This window comes from Ochotona princeps, chromosome 9, assembly GCF_030435755.1.
Source record: "Ochotona princeps isolate mOchPri1 chromosome 9, mOchPri1.hap1, whole genome shotgun sequence".
Taxonomy (NCBI): domain Eukaryota; kingdom Metazoa; phylum Chordata; class Mammalia; order Lagomorpha; family Ochotonidae; genus Ochotona; species Ochotona princeps.
The window spans coordinates 42752914-42770037 of NC_080840.1; the positions used below are offsets into that span (position 1 = coordinate 42752914).

The 17124-nt window shown below is 40.6% G+C and overlaps 1 protein-coding gene across 1 annotated transcript in view; it reads left to right on the forward strand.

Annotated features, from left to right (window-relative positions):
- RP1 (RP1 axonemal microtubule associated) overlaps positions 1-17124 on the forward strand; it is a 280642-nt gene that overhangs the window by 143891 nt on the left and 119627 nt on the right. The window contains exons 18-19 of the mRNA XM_058668634.1: positions 6251-6450; positions 11802-11888. Coding sequence (XP_058524617.1) covers positions 6251-6450; positions 11802-11888 — 287 coding nt within the window. The remainder of the gene's footprint in view (positions 1-6250; positions 6451-11801; positions 11889-17124) is intronic.

Below are 17124 nucleotides of genomic sequence, written 5' to 3' on the forward strand. Positions count from 1 at the left end.
ATTAAACCTTATATGCAACTTTTGTTGTGTCTATTTTTTATAAAATAATTGGTTAGCTATGAATAATTCTTGTACAAATATACCATAGCATGGTTACCTATGTCTTGTAGCCTGCACTGGGCATTCTCCTATGTTTTATATTTTTTCTTTAGAAAATTCATACTTGGAAGTAGTAGGTAATATATTATATAAATTGTTCTTCTTGTTATGCTAATATCCTTTATAATATGAAAAGATGCCATTCAGAGCATAAAGTACACCTTTATTTTTTTCTTGTGTTGTTTTAAGCAACAATTAGAAGATGATATGCATAATCATATTTTCATAGAATGAGAATTTGAAGGGGGCTTTGAAATGAGAAAAACAATGTAGAGATTCACATTAAGAGTGCAGAAACTAACCATTCATTTCAAGTAATCCTAATCACCTTAAAGTACCTTTCATTTTATTTTTTACTTTTAAAATTTATATAACATGAGTAGAGTTCTTATTTTTCATGACATAGATTTAGAAGCTTAGAGATTCTGCTTTACCCTTCCTTTCTCACTTCCTATATCACCCTCTTAAAATTTGTCCTGAAGTTATTATAACATAGGCATTCATTTCACCATTTCAAATTCAACTTTCTAATATATAAATGTATCATGACATGGCAAGTATAGGAAAAGGAAGAAAATCATATCATAAAGGAATAATAAAAAATAATACTTAAAATCCTAGTATCATTTGGAAATAAAAATGCATGCTGCATACATTTTATTTACTTGTATACTTTTCTCCCTGGAGAGTTTGTATTTTGTGTGCTCTTTGTATTAGTAACCACATTTCAGAGAGAACATGTCAAGTCAGCATCCTATGTGGGTACTGGTTTGTGTCCCAGCTGCTCCTTTTCTCATCCTGTTCTCTGCTTGTGGTCTGGGAAAGAAGCACAGGAAGGCCAAAGGCCTTGGGACCCTGCACCCCCAAGGGAGACTTGGAAGAAGTTCCTGGCTCATGGCTTCGGATCAGCTCAGCTCTGGCTGCTGTGGTCATTTGGGGAACGAACCAGAAGATGAAAGATGTTTCTCTTTGTCTCACCTTCTCTGTATAAATCTGCATTTCCAGTAAAAAGAAATAATTTTTAAGAGAGAATATATGATATTTGGCTTATTAACTGTTACACATAATGGTTTCTAGATGAGACCATTTTGTTTTGAGTGGTAAACTTTTGTTCTTTTTTATGGCTGCATTGTATTCCATGTAGTAAGTGTACCACATTTTCTTTATCCATTCATCTGTTGTTGGACATTTGGGCTGGTTTAATGTCTTAGTTATTGTGAATTGTGTTGCTATAAACGTGAGGTTACAGGTGACTCTCTCATATGCAAATTTTATTTCCTTTGGAAAAGTACCTTTCTATGTTGAGCAGGAAGTCTATACTTAAAACATTTTGACTCTCAAACTTTTATAAAAATAATTCATTTTTTTGAAATGAGTATGAAGTTAGATCATTTTTTTCTCATACTATCCTTTCAAGCATTAGATGCCTTTTGTTTTCAATTGCTGCTTTATGTTTCAGTTTATATCAAATTTTTCAAATACTGAATTGATTTGGAATATCATAGAAAGATTCGTGGAAGCAGCTAAACATTATTTTTCTGCCTCCAGAGCTTCAGGTGAACTGTAGCTAACAGTAACTTAGCATTTTCTTTTGGTCTGAATCACCTGATTGCATTTAACTAAACTGTTTTGTCACTCCTGTCGAGTGCATTTTTGAGTCATCTAGGTACATATTCAGCACTACAGATTCTATTCAGAGAGACCGTTAGGGAGTCTGTTGATTAATTCAGCATCTCCATCCAATATTTTCCCATCTCAGAGTACTTTAAACTTGTAGTTTGCAAAAGAACTGCTGTTATGACTCTCAGATAAAGAAATTTATAGTCTGAGACTAATGGACTTTGGTTCACTTCCAAAGATCATGGCATTAGATGGTATTCATATTTAATTAATAGTAGCACAAATTTTAATATACCAGTCTGTATTATAGATTATACTGTATTAAGGCATCAGTATTTGTGATAGGAGTGCACTTTGACTTATTACATTTGTATAAGTGATGTAAGAAAATATTAGTCCAGCAAGCGGCCTTAGAGACTATCAAATCATTTCTAGATTAAATCAGATATGAAAGCTAACTGCAGACATGCGCAGATTTGTGTACATATGTGCATGGACATCACAAAAACAATCCAAATAACTGTCTTCTTTCTCTTTGTGTGTTTGTTCTTTGTTTAGTGCTTATTGCTTGTTGATTGATCTCCTCACTTCCGTTTTTTCTTCAGCTCATTCTGTTTCAGACTGGTCTCTAATACATTATGTAACCATCATATTTTAAAATCACAACTGGATACTTGTTGCCTACACAAAGATGTGCTGAATACCACTTTGCCAGTGCCCTCTGTGATTTCATGGTACTCTCTATCTTCTTCAAACCTTTAATGTCATGTTGTGTTTAACAATACATTTCCACCTATCGTTCATTCAGCATTCTCCCTGCTTCGGGCCACATGTATACAACACATGTTATATGGTCCCTCCATCTAGAATGCCCCCTCCTATTTCTCTGTGAAATTTGTCAGTTTTCTACATTGAACATTCAGTTCCTCTTATGAAGATTTTCTTGCCCATCCCCGCACAGTCACTAACTCCCTGCTAACTTATCATATCTTGACTTTGTAACACTTCTTTCGTTTTCCATTAGTGTATTTATTTACATTTTTGAAACATAAATGTTTATATGCTTGTCTCCAGTGTTTCTCCAGAGTAAGACATGCATATCTTTCAAGATTTTAATTAGTGGCATTTTTATGAAATCTGTAAGCCTAATGCTGTGACCAGCAAATATTAAGAACTAAATAAAATTTCCTTGAACTGAGTGAAGACAAGCATTTTCAATGACTAAGATAAACATAAGATGACTATCCAAAAAAGGAGTATCCTGTTGGACCTAGATTACAAATTGTACTCTGGCATTCATGGATGTGCTATGGAGTTCTCGTTCCCAGAGAATCACTGACACCTTTACCTGGAACTAAAGAAATGCCAAGAGAGTTTGGCTAAAATGGTAGGCTGGATAGTCAAGTATTTACATGTAATGCTAGAGTTTTAAAAATCAGATTGTGTTCTGAAGTTCTGTTGGACTAATTTTGCATGTAAGCCATTCTGAATAGCCTGTGATCCACACTCACTCCACCTGGGCTGGGACTGTCTTGTTTCTGCCCATCTAACCGTTTGAAACTCACTTCATCTCTGAGTCTCAGTTTGTCCACTTGCTAAACAGAGGACAGTACCTTGAGGCACTAGTGTGAGGACTGAGCAAGGATGACATGAAAATCAGTACTATGTGCTGAGGACAGTGCTGTGTATAGAACGAAATCCCAGATGCCAGCAATGCCACTGCTATTGCATCCTGTTAAGGTGTGCATAGATGAACATGTAACATTCCAAAAGCTGGTTTAAAACAGCATCTTTGTAGCTACACACAGAATAGTTTATTATACATGTTGAGTGTATTATTTAATATCTTTGTCACCTTAAAATAATGTGATATGATTCATCTTATGGCTGTGTAGTGAAAATTGAGTGAGAAATGCATATGACACATTCAAAACAGAGCCCAGTATAGGGTAGAAGGTTACTGAATGGTGATTATTATTATTGCAGGAAATATTCCTATTGTTAAATGGCAAATATTAGCAAGGATAATAAGTACAAAGTAACTTAAAAAATTTACTTCTTTTTTTATTATTATCATTTTATGGTACAGTTCCATAGGCCATGGGATTTCTTTTATCCCCGCCCCAATTCCCTCTCCCCTCACTGAGTTCCTCTATATCATTACTATAGTATAGTTTTTCATAAAAAGTCATATGTTCATCATTGCGGGCATGGACAATGGCAGAGAGTCCAGCATCCTATTGTCAAGATACAGTAAACAGTTTCATTGTAAGTCCATCTTTGTCTGGAAGTAGAGATGCATACTGCGTTGTATCCTCACATCTGGATATGATAGTCTCCATTACACATCACAGTTACTATAGTTCCCTTAAATGAAAAGCCACAATACAAAATCAACAACAGGAAGGAACATAGAAATTTGCAGTGCCATGAAGTTAAATAACATGCTGCTAGATATGATAGTCTCTGTTACAGAGTTACTATATATCCCCTTAAATGAAAAACCAGAAAACAAAATCAGCATCAGGAAGAACAAAGAAGAAATTAACAACATCATGAAGTTAAATAACATGCTAGTGAATGACTAATGTGTCACTGAAGAAATAAAAAAAAAAAAGCACGAGCCTTCTTGAAGAAAATGATGCTACTGTATGACCTACGAGTCACTGAAGAATTTAATCACAAGAAACTGTTTTGAAGAGATGAAACTAACAAAAACAAAAAATCAAAATCCATAATACAGTTTCTGCTTATCTTTGTTGGTGAAATGTGTCTCCTGTAGGCAACAAATAGATGGGTTTTGTTTATTAACCAGTCTACTAGTCTATGACGTTTGATTGTTTCATTTTCAATGAGAAAAGAAAGCTTTGCTGGGTATGTTATTCTGGGCCAACAAGTTTTTGCTTCTAGAATCTGGAATATGATGTTCCATTCTCTTCTTGCCTGTAGAGTTTCCTGTGAGAGGTCTTGTGTGAGTTTAATTGGCATTCCTTATATGTCAGTTGATTTTTTCCACGTGCACATTTAAGGATCTTTTCCTTATGTTTGATTGAAGAGAGCTTGATGATCATGTGTCTTGGTGAAGATAGTTTTTGGTCAGTCCTGTTGGGAGTTCTGTGCCCCTCCTGGATGTTATTTCCTGTTTCTTTTTCTAGATTAGGGAAATTTTCCCTTATTATTATTATTATTTTTAAAGATTTATTTTTATTACAAAGTCAGATATACAGAGAGGAGGAGAGACAGAGAGGAAGATCTTCCGTCTGATGATTCACTCCCCAAATGAGCCGCAACGGGCCGGTGCTGCACCGATCTGAAGCAAATATCCCTTTCCACCTTGTTGCTGGTGGAGTCCAGTTGCCAGTGGAGTTCAGATAGCTGTTTGCTGTGTGTTGTTGGGGTATGAGTCACTGCAACACCACACCGTTGTTTTCGCTGCTTTGTAGTGTCTCCGTGTACCCCTCTGCTGTTGTTCTGTCTTCTATTTACTGGAATGTGCCCTCTCTGGTTCACATTGGCTAATATTTCTCCATCTGTTTTATACAAAGTAATATAAAAAAATGGATGTGAATTTGTTATCACTTTTGATGCTGTGGTGATAATAGTAGAATTACTGCTGTAGGTTGTGCCGGAGTCCTGATTTCAGACCACCAAATGAGAGAAGGGAGAAAACAATGGCTATGTTTTAACCATTTGACATGAAGACATTCACCGCTTTACCTTAAATGTGTACCCTTTCCATGGAGAGGCAGTGGTTCAGAATTCAAATGCAGTTGTTGGTGCAATTCCAGACAGCCATTGTAGAAACACTTGGGAGGCCCTCTTTGCACTGTATGTCCCAGGATCTCCTCAGAGGAAGCTAAAGGCTAAAGAGAATGTAGGGAAGACAACCATCCCAGTGCGTTCCTTATAAACAGCAGTGGTGTTTTGGGCAATGCTGCTCGCTGCTGGAGGATTGGAAGGTTTGTGGAAAACCTATGCATTGTGTAGCCTCTGCTCTCAGCGACAACTGCATTAGCACCTTAAAACCATTTGGACATAGGACCAACATTCTCAATCCATTTCTAAATGCTTTCCATTGAAATTTTCACTAGGTTTTTTTTTTTTCCAGAGACACCTCAGAAATTTTTTCTTTGTTTTTAATGTTGGTTCTAGGTCCCATTTGAAAATCTTCCTGAATTCCACTTTTTAAATTACTTTATATTATAGTGGTTCTATTTCAAATCTGTAAACCAATAGATAGTGTTCTGAAAAAATCTATCAGCACAGAACTGCTACTCCTGTGTTGTAGCATTGAGGACAAGTCAAAGATTGCTGGACACATCATATATTTATTCACTTTACTTCAATACTTGAGTACTCTTGCTGTGAGCAGACGAACACAAATCAACTCCCTTGAGTCCTTCACCTCAATCCATCTCCCATCCTCAGCCCCTGCTTGCCCAATTTTGATGTCCTTGAGCTCTGATGAGACAAAAGATTTGTCAGCCCAATGTTCTATCTGGTTGGCACTAATGTCTTTTTTCTCCCATAGAAGAAATCAGACGATCCCAAAGCAGTGAGAGTCTTCTGCCAGAAGATGAATGGAAGGTGTTGGTGCTGACAGGAAATACAGGGACTCAAGCCAATGTCACTCTCTGGGTGTATGGAGACGAAGGAGTCACTGGACCGATAAGTCTTAGCAAGGACAGCCCAGAGCAGCTCTTCCTTCCAAGACAGGAGGATGAGTTTCAGGTAAGTGAAATTGGCAGTGCTGCTGTTCTTTCAATACTTTACAAGCATATTTGTAATAAAAATGTGTGATTATGTGTGTTTGTGACTTGTATTAAAATAGGTCTGTGGGCTGCTAGAATCCCCATAAATTAGTTAATTTCTGTAGTAATGATCAAAGGAAATATTTTTGCTTCCATATGTTATACATGAAAACCAAGTTGTAGAAGAAAATTGCTTTTTTAAATACAGTTTGTTTTGGACCATTGGTCTGAAACTGGCCTAATAAAACCATCATTTTGATCTCAAATTAAGAGCCAACTGGAGGGTTTTCTGAAAAGCAAAGCCCCTCCTTTGTATACTTGCAGATACTTAGTCATTGCTTGCAGGATGTGTATGAAGTCATTTCTTTGGTATCTTTGTAAACCATATTTTGATTTCCCATGTTCATTTTAATCTCTGACTTCCTTTTTTCTTATTCTTATTTCTTACTGGCAGAGATTGTTTGTTTAATATGCCTGGGTTCCTCCTCTAGTTCCTCAGAACTGTTGGCCAAGTTTCAATTAGGACGATTCCATTCCACTCCACTAATTTGCACCCTCCCTGAAGTGTGAAAACTGTATGGTTTTTTGGTGGGTGTAAAACAGCAGGAAAACTCCCTAGAGAGTGTTTGTTTAGCTTTCTAAGGCTGGCAGTAACAGAGAAAGATTGAGACCAACCCGAATCAGCAGGAAGCCATTACTGTCTAGGGCTACAGTTCCCAGACATCACTTAATACACAAATGGTTTCTAGATCTTCAGACTTGAACTCGTGGCTTTCTATTTCTAAAATCATTAAATTAGGTTTAGTGGAAAAAAAAGTTGTCTGCAGCTATAGAGGAGCACTTTGGCTAGATTCACAGGCAATCATATCTTATAAACAAATGAGGGAGCTTCAAAAAGTTCATGGGAAATTAACATGTAAGTTTTGGTGCAAAAGTAATTTGAAAGTCACAATATATATTTTCCATGATCTGTTTGAAAAGATCTTTTCTGAAATTATTGTGTGAAGATTGTTATTTACAACCCAGTATGCATGTGTGATGGGTAGATCCCTAGACAAACCCACAGAAGCCCAATTTTTCCCATGATACACCTTGTGGTTTATTTATTTCATTGCTGATAAATCCTTTCAATGTTTTTCTGGAAAGTTTTAACCAGGGTCACTTGCTGAAATACATGGCATAGATTCTCAATCTTGATTGTAGTCTGGAATTACCTAGGGAGCTTTAAAAACTACTGATGCCTGATTCCTCCTCTGGAGATTCCAGTTTATTTTGTGTGGGGCGGATCCTGGGCATGGAAGTTTTTAAAAGCTCCCCAAGTGAATCTAAAGTGCAGCCAATGTTGAAAACCCCAGTTACATCAAACTGCAAATTAGGTGAGATTGGAGTTCCAGTTTCCCAAATGTTAGTTGTGTGACCTTGAATGTGTCACTTCATCTCTGTAGACCAGTAATATTTTTATGGATATAATGGATGCTTCAGAATTCATTTTCTCCCCTGCCGGAGTCCAGCTCCAGCTGAGTTTGGAGCTCTGGAAGGGTGCATGGAGTCAGTGATAAAGAAAGACACGGACAGTGTCACTTGGTGCGTTCTTGCTACAGCTCAAGAAGCTGTCCTTTTTATTTACTCAGACACCACACAAGCTTCTACACAAACAACTAATTGTTCTATTTTTACTTCAAGACTAAGGGGGCATGTACAGACATTTGGTCATTCCGTCTGCACTTCAGAGCTAAGCAGGTGCCCCTAAAGATAATTCTGCAAAATACTTTATTCATATTCTTCAAAGCAAACCATTGTTCATGCTTCAGTAGTAGCCATGGAGCGACAGCCAGTACTCCAAGGCCAAGGCACATGCGATTACCTGCTAATCAGTAGTACATTCCTATCACATTTCTATTTCTACAATTTACCCGTTATTTAATGGGAAAATAGGTTACAAGGGAAAAAGCGTAAAATCCAAGACAGAAGTTTCAAATGTTAAATCCCCCTACAACTATAGGCTCTACAATCCCATAAACAATAAAATAATAATTAAAAGCATATTTCCTTAATAAAAGCATCCTTAATTCCTCTAGCTAAAAATTATAAAAGCAGCTAAAACAATTACATTTTCTATGCTCCAAAAAAATTGCAATCACAGGCTGGCCTTTGAGATAACAATAACTATTTATTGCCATAGCAGTTTCAGCTCTCACTCCCATCACTTGCCTTAATATTTAGGATATTATCAAGCCCTTTCCTAGAAGGTGTGCTGCATGTCTGGGCCAGATTCTGAGGTAGTGGTTAGCACACAATAAGGTGTCCAGAAATGGCATGGGCTTAATTGTGCTCCTGTGTGTAAATTGTCAGAGGCCCACTCACCAAGACATCATCAGTGACATTAACTCTTAGGCTCATATCGGTTGCAAAAGCCATCTCACAGGGGCAAAAAACAATGCCTCAACAGATTACAGAATTCTTAGTGGGGTGCTTGAGTGTCCATGCAAACAGGGAGTGAAACAGCGTCAAGGTGCTCAGAGAGAATCTGCTGGGCCCTGCCAAAAAGCTGGAAGCTCCCCTGGGCCCTGCCAAACGGGAGCTGTTCTCTTCACACCTTCATGTTGTCCACACCTACTGCACAGACCCTCGCGCTCCCCTAAATTCCAGGGAGTTCTACTGACAAAAGAGGATGTATAAACCCTTAAAAATCAGCTCTATCAACTACAGGAAATGTAACAAATTGGTAATGGAGATACAGTTCAACTGGGGATGGACTCCTTAGTAGTTCTATTACCTTAAATAGCTTGCTTATATCCTAGTGAATCCATGATTTCTTCTTTGTTCAAAAGTAGTACTTATACTTTACAATATGCAAGGTATATTGTAAAGTTGAAAGAATTTGTGGGGTATTGTAGAAGTGCTACACGGATGATAGCTAACAAAATAACCAATGACACTTCCTCTTCTGGTCCATAGTATCAGGATTCATATTTGCTTAGACTTGGGAACTTATTGTGAAGTAAGAGCAGGAACTGTCTATCTCAAGCTCTCTCCTCAGTGGTGGAGTTTAGGATTAGAAGTCTAGAGCCTTTTGGGTCCCAGGCCAGCAGCACTGGCATCACCTGGGATCTTGTTAGTTCTGCAGATTCTCAGGTTCACATAGATATGCTCAAATGGAATCTGCATTTAAAAAAATTTCTCTAAGAAACTTGTGTATGCACAAAGCTTGAGAAGCACAGCCTAATGGTTGTGAAACATTTGGACTGGGGCATGTTGATAATTTAGGAACAATAGGATTAGTTAATTCATCCCTCCTCTCTCAGCATTGCTTCCCCTGTTCCTTCATATTGATATCATTTCTATTTGTCCTCTTTTTTTTTTCTCCCTTGAATTGCTGAAATGAGCATATAGCTATTTTTTGGTAACAGTATATTTCTGATCAACATATTTTGGTCCAGATTTCAATTTTTGAACTTTGTGTGCTCAACTGCATATCCATACAAACCACTTAATATCTTAGATTCTTCATCTTTCATGGTAGGCTGTAAAAAGCCTTCTGTTCACAAGGTTGCTGTGCAGACTGGAAGAGGTAGTGCATGACAGGTGCTTGGCCCTTGGCCAGCAGAACCTAGTACCTTCTGCACTGTGTGCTTGTTGCTCTCTCCTGCAGCAACAGGAAGTCAGGAATGAAGTCACTCACACTCTGTAATCTGACTATTCACCTGTCCTTTGTATTGTTTTCACTTAGAATGTGGAGAAAGAGGCAGTTTACAGAGACAAACTAGTAAATTCTTAGGACAGCAAAAAGGATTTCTAACGTTTGGCTTGCTTTTCATAGACAAATCACGTAAAAATGTGGGATGACTTTCTACTTCAACAGTAAGAACTGACTAGTGAATTCTACTGTAGACTAGCTTTGGAAATAAGGAAAGAGAGGGAACATGGCCGTGGAAATTAAAACACATCTTTTGCTTGCTCCCAGTCAATGTCACCATGATTCTTCTTGACCAGTGCTGTTTTTAAACTGCTACAGACTATGCCTCTGCTTGCCTATTCACGTTTACTCTATAGTACTAGATGGAAATGTATGGTGAAATAATGATAATGCTTGTTAATTAATTTATTAACTAAGGTTACTATTTTAATCTTTTGAGTTCAGTGTCTGGGCCATGTTATACTGAAGATACTTATTTATAAATCCATCTACTTGGCTGGGCTCTATAGTTTCCTGAGTTAGAGAATATGCCATTATGCTTACACATGTTTAGCTGTGGTCTGGTACAATGCCTGAATCACTGTGTTAATAAGCATTCATTTAGTTAAATTGAGTATTTTATGCATTAAGAATTATGCCCTTTGAGTAGATGAAGAAATTGAGAATTAGATATATAAAATATGACAATTTTACTTAATTTACAACAACTAATATTGCAGTTGACTTCAAAATGATTCTAAAATTAGTTCCCCACAATGCTTACTACTTGAATTAACATTCTCTTGGGCCATATCAAAAACTGACCTTGTACACCTATGGGGGCAGATCTTTTTCTCATAAAATGAGAACATCTGTGTCAGCCTAGGAATCAAACAGAGAACTTTCAGAGTAAAAGGAAGTTCTAGACTCATAGATACTTCCTTTAAGCTTGTAAAAAAATCCCTATATTTAGCTTTTCTTTTGTGAAAAAAACTGCTTTTCTCCCTTCTTAAAATAAAAGCCCATCTTTCTGTCACTGGATTTCAGAAAGCGCTGACTTCCAGTGACAAATGTGTGATAGTTAGAGAACAGAGCAGATGTAAGGTTTTTTTTAGCCTATTCTTTCATCTGACTTCTTTTGCATATTTTAGTCATTTCATGATATTTCTGTGCCATTTTCTGTGTCTTCTGAAGTTCACTGATAGCTTTTAAAGTGTTTTAAATCAATGTATTCGAAAACTACAGAGACAGAGAAATGGAGAGAGAACTCCCACCAACGATTTACTCCTCAAATGTCCACAGAAGCCAGGGCTAGAAATTCAATCTAGATCTCCCACAGGTGTAATTTTGACCCAAGTACCCCCACACTGGCTGTCTTTTAAAGTAGGAATTTGCAGGAAACTGGAATTGTGAATAGAGCCAGGACTCCAACCTAGGTACCCTGGTATCTTAAGCAGTGTCTTAAGCACTTCACCAAAACCCTCTTACAGTGATGGCCTTCTTGAGAAAACTTGATCTTTAGAGTCTGAAATGGTCCCTGACAAATTTTTAACCATTCTGAACAAAAAACTTGGTTTAATATGAAAATGAGAAGGAGATTTCAATGTACCTATCTGAAACATTATGCTAATTTTTTTTCTTTGAATTTCATTCAGGTTGAAGTAGGAAGCATTGGAAAGATATATAAGATTAGAATAGGACATGATGGAACCAGTGAGCAACCCGAATGGAGCCTGCAGAAGGTGATCCTGCTTTTCATTTTGTACTTCATTGTTGCTACTAATGTGAATGAAATTTTTGTGAAAAGAACAATCTAAAATATGTTTTATTCTTTAAGATATGTGTACTTTGGGATCCTATTTTGCTTATATAGTATGTTAATAACATCAATAAACAATAATATTTTTGAATATTTACTACATGCCAGTTGACTTACAAATACATATTTCTGCCTAACAGAAACTCTTTAAAATTATTATTTATTTATATATTTTTATTTCAAATATGAAGACAGATGGAGAAAGACACAGGCAGAGATATTTTCTGTCTGTTGATTCACTCCCCAGATTCCCACAGTAGCCAGTGCTTGGGCCAAGTGAAAACCAGGTGTGAGAGGTTTGGTTTGGTCTTCCATGTGAGTGATAGGAACCCAATTACTTGAACTCAGCTACTTTAATATGGCATTAAGATGCTTCAATGGGTGGCTTAACTCTCACATGAAACATACATCCCAACAGCAATGCTTTGGTTTAGATATAATTCATGTTCCTCTTTTTATAGATGAGAAAACTGTTGTTAGGCCTTAAATTTGTTTTATAAAACACAAGCCCATAAATTATAATGAAGTTAAATGATGTCATTTGAAGTGTGTATTTCTGATCACTAACTAAATGATATGGGTGTCACTAACTCATTTGTAGCATCTAGTATGTTATTTTAAAATGTTTGAGTTTTAAAACTTGGAATACTACTGATAGAATATGGTAAAATGTGTTTCTACTTGAAATGTTTGTCTTATCTGGATTTTTGTTATTATATGTTTAGTGTTATTATGGGATGAGAAAAAATGTTGTTCACCACATCTGTTGTACCATATCTCAGCACTACCTAATATAATGAAATGTATTCTAGTATAGCAACAGGTAACTATGTTTCATCAGTCAGGAAGTATTTTCTGAGCATCTAAGACACGGCCTTTAGTTTGCTAGATGCTGCAGAAAATGAAAGAAAATCACATTTAGTTTTTTTTAAATTTAAATTTAAGTTCTTAATGATTTTTACAAAGCTGATTAGGGTGTGAAGGGTCAAGGGCTAGAGCAAAGTGGGTGAGACCATTGTTTCCACATTTTTTCTTCCTTCCTGCATCTGGAGGAAGGGGGAAGATTAGGGAAGAAGTTGCACCAAGCGCTCCAACCACCCCCATGTTCTGGGATGGATGACAGCCACCCGACACCACCCCAGGGTCGCTGATGTGGGGCAAGCTCTGAGAATCCTGCTCAAGAAGTCTTGATAGTTCAATAGTTCTGAATTACTGCCAATCTTGTCACTCCTAGCATGATGAAATCTCTCCAGAATCCATTGGCTGATATAGTCCATCTTAGAGTCTCCTTTTGTCCAGATACTCACTGCCAATGCTTGGCTGGGGGTAGTTGGTCAATTTGTTCTGTCCTCTGTCCTCTGTTATGGTATCAGGTGTCCTCTATAGGCTCCAATATACTGCCATATCCTCCATGTGCCTCTGGATATGCTGTCCATTGCTCCATCTAAGCCACTGAGGAGGCCCAGCTGTGACAAATGCACTCCACAGTCAGACCATGGAACTGGCAATTCTCTACATGGTTGGGGTTCTGAGTCCAGCAATTCAGTTGGGGAGATCCACATAGAAACTTCATCTGAGGTGATTCCAGACTTGGTTCTTATGTGTGCTTGCCAATACAGGGCCTGATATAGTCTGTAGCCACAATCAGCTTATGCTTGGGTGGTTCCAGTTGCTGAGTCAGTTCTGTCTCCAACCTGTCTTCTACACAAGCCAGTGGGTGTTGCAGCCCAGCCCATTTCTGCCCACCACATACTCAGCCTTCATGCAAACCAGTGGGAGCAGTAACCTAGTTGGAGCGACCAGCAGTAACCCCCACCAGGCCTGCCCCCTGCCCTGATTCCTGCGTTTGCCAGTACGTGTGACCAGTCTGTCCCACATCCCATTCAGCTCTTGTACATGTTGATGGACATTGAAGCCTAGTTCATCCCAACCAGCCCCACTATCCAGTTCACACTGGTGTCAGTGGGTGCCACCCTCTGTCTAGCCATGTCTGCCTCTAGTCGTGGTTCTCATGCTCACCAGTGGGAGTGGCAACCCAAGAGGGAGGTACCCACTGTTTCCCTACTGGGCCTACTCCCACTCCTGGATCTTGCACTCTCCAGGTGGTTCTGCTATTTACCTTGACAGAATTTGCCTCCCATGCCAGCATCTGCTAGCTGATGCTGTGGCAAAGCCCAACCCACCCACACCCACTCTGCCTTATGTATGCACAAGAGGGTACCTGGTTTTCTCCTGATCCAGCTCACATGCAGGCCAACAGGTGTTGTAGCCCTGCCTGGTCTGATCTGCCCCTGATCCCAGCTCTTAGTCTCACCAGAGGGAGTAGTGGCCAAGCACGAAGGACCCTTATAGCTCCCCTACTGGGTTTGCCCCACCTTCTCAGGTATCACGTGTGCTGGTTGGGTGCTGTGGCTCGTCTGGCACAGCCTGCCTCACCTCAGCATTTGCCAGTGTGTGCTGTGGCCTGGCTCAGTCCAGCCCACCCCCAATTTCAGCTCATACTGGTGGGCCTACAGCCTAGCCCAGCCCAGCCAATCCCCAGTCTCAGCTCAAATATGGACTGGCTGGCATGACCTATACCCCATTCTGGTTCTCGGATTCACCAATGGCTGACATGAACTGGCCCAACCTGGCTTGCCTCTGGCCTAAGCCAAATGTATTCTATTGGGTACACTAACCTGACCTGGTCTGGGCTGCTCTCTTTCTTGGTTCTTGGGTTCATCTGCAGGGACTGTGTCCTGACAGAGGAGTACCTCAAGCTCCTCCCCCAGAACCTCTTCCAATGCCAGATATTGCCCATACCAGTGGGTCCATGGGCCAGCCCTACTTAGTCCACCTCCTGTCCTAGCAGGAGCAGTAGCCTTTCCTGACTGGCCCTCACCCATTCTGGTTCTTGCTGTTGGATGCTACAACCCAGCCAAGCCTGGTCCACACCCAGACATAGCTCATAGCAGGGGCAGAGATTGGCCTAGTCTGTCCTATACCCAATCTGGTTCTCACAAGCACTAGTCGGTGCTGGAGTCTAGCCCAATCTGATGTATCCCAGACCCAGTCCACACCCACCCCAAGGGACACTGCAGCTATGAACAGACCAGATAGCAGCCCCCACCCTGGCCCTTGAGCTTACTAGTGGAAGCCACAATCCAGTCATGGCATGTCCTTTGCTTCCAACCAGGCCTGCTCCCAGTGACAGATCTCATGTGTGCCAGTGGTTAGTTACTCTGACCCAGCCTGGCACATTCCTTTGGATGTGTAGCCTGCTCTGACCGGGCTGGCCCCAAGCCTCAACTTTCGCTGGTGGGTTCTGCAACCTGATCCTGCTCAATCTGCTCCCATCCCTGGCTCATGTAAACCAGTGGGTGTGATAGCCTAGCCCGGCATGACTTGCATTCCAGCTTGTTTTCTGTGTTCACCAGTGGACTAAGGTTTGCTTGGTCCTGCACGGTCTGTCCCCTTCCAAAACCAACCCACACACTTTGCCTAGTCTATCCAATACCTAGGCCTGGACCACGTGCTCACCAGTGGGAGCTATGGTACACTAGGGGAGTTTCCCATGTTCCTCTCCTTGGTTCACTCTCAGGCCCAGATCTCACGAATACCGGTGGGTGCCAGGCCCTTACCTGACATACCTGCCCCCTCCATCCTGGCCTTTCCATGAGCTGGTGTATGTTGTGGCCTGGCCCTCCCCACACCCTGTTTTAGGGTGCCCATGTGGGTACTGCCGCTTGGACCTGCCCAGCCTGTTCCTAGCCCCAGTACCCATGAGTATCACTGGATTCCATGGTTACACCTAGCTCAGCCCATCATCCCCCAAACTTTTAAGCTAAACGGTGGGACTTGTAATTCCACAGGATTAGGCCCACTTATCCCCCAACAGAATCTACCTCTGGACCTGGTTTTCTTGCGTACCGTTTGTGTCATGGCTCAGCCTAATGTGACCTGTCTCATGTTCTGACACTCACTGTTAGGTACTGGGATGTAGCCCTGCTAGACAGGCCCCCAGTCCTAGCTTTTGTGTGTGTTGGTGTGTCATGGTCAGCAATGATCCATGCTAACAAGCCCAGCTCAGGTCTCCCAAGTGGGCTGGTGCATTGGTCTGACCCAAAAAGGTCTTCTGATCTCTCCCCTCCAAAAACCAGGTCTCTGTCCCCTTAGTTACCTGTAAGTCAATGGCCTTGTCATTCGGGATCTCTCAGGAGTCATTCCTCACCTACAACATGGCAGTCCTCACATGGCAGTCCTCCCTATCCCATATCCCCTTGCTCCTTTCCCCATTCAATCCATAATCCTTGTGCCCAGGAGTGCCTGGATTTTCCAGCCTAGTCTTAAGAAGCCCAGCGGGTGGTGTGCTGATCCAAATCTCTCCCCACCTACCAGAGTCCCAAGCTCCTGGCACATATGCTGGCCTGGTGCCTTACCCCTCCACACACCCAAGATCCAGGCCCATTGAAGTTTTCAAGGCCTGGTCTACCAGCACACTAGGGCAGCATGCTGACCGGGGGCTCTCTCCTCCCATCTCCTCACCTAGCGCAGGGCCAAACATGTGGGGAATTCCCCAGATTTGCTCCACCTGTCTAGAGGTGAGCTTCCAGGTCCGCACATGCCCATGATGCTATACCCTATTCCTCCCCTGCCCCAAGCCCGCATCCACAGGTTCCCATGGGCTCCTTGATGATGTGGCAGTGGTCTCATTCAGACTTTATTTTTTTTTTTAAGATTTATTTATTTTTATTGTAAAGGCAGATTTACAGAGAGAAGGAGATTGAGAGGAAAGATCTTCCGTCCACTGGTTCACTCCCTAAGTGGCCGCAATGGCCAGAGCTGAGCCAATCCGAAGCCAGGAGCTTCTTCTGAATCTCCCTTGCGATTTCAGGGTCTCAAGACTTTGGGCCGTTCTCGACTGCTTTCCCAGGTCACAAATGGAGCTGGATGGGAAGTGGAGCCGCCGGGATTAGAACCAGTGCCCATATGGGATCCTGGCACATTCCAGGCGATGACTATCCACTAGACTATTGTACCAGGGACCCACATTCAGTCTTAAAAGCTTTTCTATTCAGAAGTATTTGAAGATTCCAAAGGAGAGACTTGGGCTAATCAATTTAGAAGAAAATGCAAAACCCATGGAACTTGCATCTCCATAATTGTGAATTATTCGGAGA